The sequence below is a fragment of the Limulus polyphemus genome, unplaced genomic scaffold (genome assembly GCF_000517525.1).
Source record: "Limulus polyphemus unplaced genomic scaffold, Limulus_polyphemus-2.1.2 Scaffold9192, whole genome shotgun sequence".
Classification (NCBI taxonomy): domain Eukaryota; kingdom Metazoa; phylum Arthropoda; class Merostomata; order Xiphosura; family Limulidae; genus Limulus; species Limulus polyphemus.
Window position 1 is genome coordinate 1 of NW_013674802.1, and position 8321 is coordinate 8321.

At 31.4% G+C, this 8321-nt stretch overlaps 1 protein-coding gene across 1 annotated transcript in view; it reads left to right on the forward strand.

The window, feature by feature from the left end:
• Nucleotides 1-440: 440 nt before the first annotated feature.
• Nucleotides 441-8321, forward strand: part of LOC106475799 (3-oxoacyl-[acyl-carrier-protein] reductase FabG-like) — a gene marked incomplete at its 5' end in the record, with an annotated part of 9880 nt that continues 1999 nt past the window's right edge. Inside the window, 6 exons of the mRNA XM_013936475.2 lie at nt 441-554; nt 1750-1835; nt 2207-2300; nt 4955-5024; nt 6057-6093; nt 8256-8310. Coding sequence (XP_013791929.2) covers nt 441-554; nt 1750-1835; nt 2207-2300; nt 4955-5024; nt 6057-6093; nt 8256-8310 — 456 coding nt within the window. The remainder of the gene's footprint in view (nt 555-1749; nt 1836-2206; nt 2301-4954; nt 5025-6056; nt 6094-8255; nt 8311-8321) is intronic.

Here is an 8321-nt window from a genome sequence, read left to right on the forward strand (position 1 = left end):
TTTGTGCCATGTTATGTTTACTTTCATTAATTTATCTCGTTCACATAATATTTCTCTGGCATCTCTATTACATTTGTTAAAGGCATTGTTTGTTTGTTTGTTTTTAGAGTAAAGTCACGTTGGGCTATTTTTTCGTGTTCGATGCGGGAAATCAAACCCCGGATTTTAGAGTTGTAGATCTGTAGGCATACCGCTATCCCACCGAGGGTTAAAGTTAGTGTCTTAAAAGAAATATCATTCACGTGACGAGCTATCTTTATACCAACCGCAGGTATCGAACTCTGAATTAGTGTATTACGAGCGCACTAGATTACTGGTGAACCACGGAGGAGAATTGAAAGTTTTGAAACAATATAACAACTAATAATCCTTTTCTATACAGATTTACTGTGATGTTCATGACTTAGTATTTTTAACATATTTTAAAACAAATTGCAAAGCTAACATTTTTATTGTTTCAGCCTTTGTGTATTATCGGTGATTTAACCATAGAATCCGATATTGAGCGAATTATGATGTCAACAATTGAGACCTATGGAAGACTGGATATTCTGGTGAGCTTGTTGTTTATTAGAATAAAATAATTTATTACATTTTGTCTATACTAATATAGTACTTGAAGGTAGCTTCGATATTTGGAAACATCTGTTAGCTGAGTTCTTGCACAGATCTTAGAATATAACGTTGATAAATGGAAACATCGACCCATGTGGATACGTAGATCTTGAAAGTCGAGTTGTTCAAAACTTGAAAATAGCGTTAATAACTGGACCAATTGTTGGTTTAGATGTTGCAAAAGAAATATCTGCTGAAGCTTTTCGCCAGACACTAATCATAGCAGAACCGTCTGGAACATATATTACTATTTTTGTATTGTATATTTTCTTTATGTTTTCTCAGAAGTCATATTCCTACAAAGTCCATTAAAGAGTTTGAGAACCCAACCAAACACCTAATCTCCCAGTAAAAGAGCGAGACTTGAACCATTTTTAAATAAAACATTTCTACTCAGTTGATGGTCATCATCTTTTTGATGTCTTATTATACAGTTTTCTTCATGAGGCAGAGAGGAACCGTGTCCCATAAATTTAATCCTCCCTGTCCCATACACTTATTAAACAACTTTATGTCAAACAACCTTAATAAACACCCACACCAGTCATCAAATAAAATACTCCTCATCACCAGAAGAAATTCTTAAAAACAAAGAAAAAAAAGGGATGTTATATAAGAAGAGAGAAAAAAGTCAGTTTAACGTAAAGCTACTGAATGGGCTATACAACATGAGCCCACCCCGAGGATTTTATATTATAAGCAATCATGTTTACTGTCAGTACATCTGGGGAGTATATATAGTGTAAAAGAATTTATATTATATATGGAATTTATTAAGTCGATATAAAACAGAAGAAAAGGGCCGACAAGTTTTATTCTTGTAAAAATTATCAGAAAAGGGAAGAACACGTCCCTCACTAACTAAAATTATTAAATGAATATATAATAGAAAAGGGAAGAGCCTCTTTTACGTGAAGAGATCGTCATAACGAGTGTGGCTTGGTAACAAACTCAGTCAACATTAAGAATTACAATTTATACGCCAACAGCTGGAGATGCATTAGAAATAAAAATGACTTAACATTTGTAATACAAACAATATTTTTACACGCCTCCTATTTCGAATTCGAAAATTACAACTTAAAAGTAATGTCAGAGGAGAGCAGGAAGATTGAAAATGTTGTTTATCTTCAGGTTAACAATGCTGGTATATTAATAGAGGAATCTGCTCAAAATGGTTCTTTGGAGACACTAGATTTACTGTGGAAAACCAATGTTCGGTAAGTAAGTTTACATATAGTAAGAGTAAAGAGAAAAACACTTTAAACATATGGTAGATAAATAAGAAAAGGACTGTAAACGAATAATATATATATATCTAAAAATAACTTTTGTTTTTTTATTTCTCGTTAAATCGTCCTAAAATGAAATATAGAATTAATAAATGAGATATAACAAATAAAGTATGAACAATTATTTAGCAGAAGCCAGTGACAATGTTCTGTAGGTATAAGGATCCAACTCTGTTTTTGTATTTTTTGCAAAAATTTATAATTTAATTCCGCGCACAGTTTTATTAGTGGCGCCATCTATTGCTATAATTGTTCATTTTTAAAAATGTTCTCAATTGTTTTATTTTATGTTTTCCAAGTTCTGTCTATCATTTGACGATGCTAGCTGTTCCTCACCTGATTGAAAGTAAAGGTTCCATTGTCAACGTTTCGAGCATTGTCGGAATAAAGGGAGTAAGTATTGTAAACACATCCAAGCAAGATTAATCTAGTGTAACCATTGGATAGATATAGCCACAGTTTGTACTGAGATGAAGACCAACAGGCATAACACAAGAGATGTGATGGATGATATTACAGTTACTGTATAGAATCGAAGAAATACCCGACAGAAGAGTTAGAAATGTCTTCTGTTCTGTTGACATCTTGGTATATGATAACAAAACAAGAATACTAACTCGATAATCCCGTTTTTCGACTCATTACAACTTTTCTTGACTTGCCACTGATCCTTGCTATTTATTTAACCCAACTTACTACTCACTAAAGCACAGAAGTGACCCATCACCCTTCATACCCATGAAAAAATCAGTTGTTTAAGGACCAGTGGTCTTTAAAACGAACAATAACTAATTTTGATAAGAACCTATCACCATTTATCCATTTCTTGATTTTCAAGCGTTTCCCCAGTTTTTGTACAGACTTTATTGAAACCTTATGTTGCAACATCAAGTGGTTTGATCACTTTTTAATAATAAAGCTTAAAAACACCTATAATGGAAGTTTAAATATGATTAAATAGAGCAAGAATTAGACTATCGCGTATTAACAGATAGACTTAAGAGTTTCTTTTATAGTTTTTATAAATGCTCTATTTGTTGTGAATTATGAGAGTATTTTGTGTTAAATTATATGTGTTTGAAGACTACAGAAATTGTCTTAAATGAGAAGACATCAGATCACTTGAGATAAGGTAGATAGACTTATACAGTGTTAAAGACGGGTTTAATGGGTAACAAAGACAATTCTATTAAAATTCATCACAGTAACAAATGTACAGTGTTGGGAGGTTTTATCATCATAAGGTTCAAGTAGTTTACTTATACCAAGAATATACGTAACAAAGAAGTCATGTGACTGTAGATTGCTCAAGGCTTGATAAAGATATTTTGTTGATGATTGGTTGTTTAAATACGGCGTTTTTATTGTTTAATAGGTATACCACGATTTTGTGTAGTTGCAGTATATGTAAACATGATTTTTACCAAATTTAATATAATTGTGATGAAAACAGATAAGTTTACTGTTTATGGTGATTGCATTCTGACTCAAATCTTTATTGAAGATCGTTTATCCCATTCAAACAACGTGCATAAATAGTCTAACTGGCTACGTAATTAATTTAATTATAATCGTGGTATGTATTAAATAAAGACATTATTACCTTTATCGTGAGAGCAAAACATGTTTCCATTATTTATTTACCAAATAATTCACTCATAGAAGATGAGCACCCACTAATGGGACAGCGGTAAGTTTACGGACTTACAATGCTGAAATCCTGGGTTCGATTCCCCGATGTGGGCACATCAGATAACCCATTATGGCTTTGTTCTAAAATAAACAACAGAAGATCAGTGTGAGATTACTGAATTGTTGAAAAACAAACAAGAGAAGAACAGTGTGGGATTACTGCATTGTTGAAAAAACAACAAGATCAGTGTGAGATTACTGCATTGTTGAAAACAAACAACAATATCAGTGTGATACACTGATCTTCTCTTGTTTGTTTTTCAACAATGCAGTAATAAGATTATTAAATTGTTGAATAAAAACAAGAGAAGAGTAGTGTGAGATTACTGAATTGTTGAAAAACAAACAAGATCAGTGTAAGATTACTGTATTGTTGTAAACAAACAGGAGAAGATCAGTGTAAGATTACTGCATTGTTGAGAAACAAACAAGATCAGTGTGAGATTACTGAATTGTTGAATAAAAACAAGAGAAGATCAGTGTGAGATTACTGAATTGTTGAAAAACAAACAAGAGAAGATCAGTGTGAGATTACTGTATTGTTGTAAACAAACAACAAGATCAGTGTGAGATTACTGCATTGTTGAAAAACAAACAAAAGAAGATCAGTGTAAGATTATTAAATTGTTGAATAAAAACAAGAGAAGAGTAGTGTGAGATTACTGAATTGTTGAAAAACAAACAAGATCAGTGTAAGATTACTGTATTGTTGTAAACAAACAAGAGAAGATCAGTGTAAGATTACTGCATTGTTGAGAAACAAACAAGATCAGTGTGAGATTACTGAATTGTTGAATAACAAACAAGAGAAGATCAGTGTGAGATTACTGCATTGTTGAAAAACAAACAAGAGGAGATGAGTGTGAGATTGTTAAATTTTTGAATAAAAACAAGAGAAGATCAGTGTAAGATAACTGAATTGTTGAATAACAAACAAGAGAAGATCAGTGTGAGATTACTGTATTATTGAATAATAAACAATACCGATCATGTTATGGTGTTTAGTTTATTGATCCACCAAGTAGGAAATGTTCATAAAACTTTAGGAAAAGTTAAGACGGTAGCATATTTTTATTTTTTATTGCTTGTATGGATAATAAAGGGCGTGGTGTACTAATCCATGAATGAACCCGTTGATTAATCGATTAGCAAGTAACATTAATCGCCCAGCTCTAAATCCTATATGTCATGGAAATAATTAAAACTTAATTCAAAGCTTTTTTTAGATGTTTAATTTTATTCAGGTCTCTAGAAACAAATGTTGACATGACCTCGTTTTTCTGAATATAACAGTAATTCACATTTCATCTTGTAGATGTACTTTCTAACAAAACAATTGTGTCGAATTTTTCTAGTCTGCCACACATCTTTCCTATACCATATCGAAAGGTGCCATAGACCAGTTTACCAGAAGTGTGGCATTAGGTGAGTTTATTAATAAAAGTATGAAGGCCAGAGAACCAAACATATTTTTATAATTAAAAACAACACAAGCTAAGACTGTTCATTAGTTAATAGTTATTATTACAGATAACTTGTATTTGTTTATTTTCATTGTAAATTTTACTTTCCCTTATCTGAATAATTAAGTTTTATACAGCGCCCCCTGTTGCATCATTCACTGGTCTGTAGAATCCTTCCTACAAGTTCATATTGATACAAGTTTATCGAAATAAAACCTAACATATCGCTTTCAATTGTTGGATTAATGAAAGACAATTTCTAAAACTATCGTCAGAAGGAGTTCACAATACAAAATTTTATTTTTCTTCATTTAAAAAAGTAAGTCTGAAATTAAACGAACTGACGTCATAGAAAAAACAACACATTTCAATATTATTAAATGCTTCCTCTTAACATATTTTATTCGGTACATTTTATTGTATTACTGGAATACGCAAGTTCTCGAACTTCAATTATTAATGTTACTGTTAATCTTCACAACTCAACTTAAAACTGTCAAAACTGAATTGATACCTCCCTGAATGTATTAGTGAACAGTTTTATCCGTTACAATGTAGTAACCTTCCGCCATTATAAATATACCAGTGTAATGTCACTACATTGTATTACAAGTGAAACTGCAGCTTACTCTAAATAAAGTTTACATGTGTAATGTTATGTAATGTCACTACACTGTATTACCACTACAAACATTACCTAGGTTAATTATTATTTGTTAACAAGGTGTCTTTACCAAATCACTAGGATCAACATTCTTTAAAATAATCAAGATGTACACTTCTTTGACCTATTTTCTGTTTTGAAGTAATTACGCACACTTAATGCCTTTTGCTGTTGATATTAAAAACTAAATTGGTTTTCTATGATGGTTTCATGAAAACATTAAATTAAATAAATTAATTGTAACATTTATTTTGAAAATAATATTTCGTTAACCAGAGAAAAATAATTATCAGGCATTCAACTGTTCTTAAATAATTCGTATTTTTTCAGATCTTGCTCCCAAACAAGTCCGAGTGAACTCAGTAAAGTAAGCATATTTTTTATTTCTTTATAATCTATATTTATAAAATAGGTTTGGTTGTACATTTTTAATATACTTTAATTTAGGACTTTGTTCCAGTATCAAATATTATGGTTATACATGAGTTATCCAAGAGTTGGCGGTGGGTACTGTTGACTAATACAGAATTATGGACAGCTAGAGGGACTAGCCGTTTGGGAAAGAATTGTAAAAGAATGTAACTCTGTTCTGATGTATATTTTATAGAAAGACAGTTGATCAGAGAGAATTTTGAGCTATTTCGAAAGTTTGATAGAGCTGGAAAATAAAAATTACACAGGCCTGCGATGGCTTTATTGTCTTGAAATTTTTACATATTCTACACTAATTCCTGAATTAGCTGAATCCGAAAATGATTCCCAAGTTCCTCCACCACGTACAGATTTTTCACAAAAGGTCATAACGCAGTACATAAAGGAAAGACCACAACATGTAGTTTGGAGACTAAAAGATGTAGATTTCACAAAAAATAATCAGGATGAATGAGGATTCATGTTCGTTTGACATCAATGTTCTTCCAATTTCTTCAGTTTCTTTGTATTGTTGTTAACAAATATAATAGTAAAAAATGTTCATTGTGTTAAACGAAATAATAATCTGATCTAAGTAAGGATTTTTTGTTTCATATTTGTAAAAAATCCTTATATACCAGAAAAATTTTTTTTCGAAATCTGAGTAGCTGATTTAAGGGAAACTTTACTGAAGTTTAAATTCGCAGACCAGTGTAATTAATCCGTGTTACTTATTTCCTGTTAAATCTACCAAAGTTCAAATTAACGTATTTGATGGAACTCCACAAATTTTAGATTAGCTTAATCCTAATTGTACAGAAATTTTAATTATCAACGTGATAGTATATCAGTTAAAAAGATTTGTTTGCACGAATACATAGGCAGAGTGTGGATTTGGAAGGGTCTGGGGTTCGAGACATAATGCTGCTTAACATGTAGTGGAATACAAACTGATTTTGAGATCAAAGATTTGGAAAAATCTTTTGATATATCGTGCTCTACTGGTTACATGACTTTCATCTGGTCAGTAGTACAAAATTAGGAATTATACCAAACTGTTAAGCCTATGTCTTGCATGTGGTACTGTTCAAGTTGTTAATTCCAGTTCCTTATAAAAATACACTTTATATTTTTGACAACGATCTTTAACTTTGAGAAATATGTAAACTTAAGACAAAATTATTAAGCAGTAATATTGCAATAAATGTATTTGTTTATAATTTTACGTAAAGCTACATACAAACTAGGGGGAGGCAAGTAGTCAACATCATCCATTGTCACACCTGAGAATACTATGTCTGACTGAATATATCTACGTTTATATATATATATATATTGTGTGTGTGTGTGTGTGTGTGTGTGTGTGTATCAAGGATAAGTAAACTTTTCGTTCGTATAAGTCACCCTATCCATTGGATTAAGGTATAACTAAAACATTTCAAAGCCAGCCTTTATCACTCAAATACTTATCAAGCCTTTTGTTTAACCCTCTTTAATTCACTGCATTTACCACATATAAAGACATCTCGTTCCAAAAGTTAAACAGAAGGGAATCTTCAATAGCCGCGGCACCTGAACTTATTTAAGGCATTATTAGAGTAAATTAATCTATGAGACATTGGGCATCATTAAATACATCAATCGAAATGGTTTGTCCTCCCGTGTCTAAAACTGTAATTATATCTTAAATCGGTCAAGAGGTGACGTAGCTATGAGTTAAAAGTTTGTACTTGATAAACTTGAAAACAGCTTGTAGTTATTCTATGAATCGCCATGTCACGGCTAAAAATCAACCTGTCTTAGATGAAGATGACTCCTACCCTGCCAAAGTGTATAATTCTTAGACCGCTCTCGGCTTCACATATAATACTACATATTTATCTCTTAACTTTTCTATAAAAAACAACCAATAGGATATCTTAATTTATAATCAGTTGAATTTCTGTTATTAGTTACTATTTTTATTCATCGTGGTTCTAATAGTTTTAATGTAAAGTGTCGTTTGAAAACTGTGAGAATTTGAATAGAATAGAATACTTTGATTGATGTCACTAACAGTTAAGTTTTGTAAATAATGTTTTAAATATTTTAATTGTTAATGATGTCTACTTACTCTGGTCCTGGAGTTATTGAAACAAACCTCTTCTCAACAAATGGAAGAGACGCAAAGGAAGTATGTGTAAA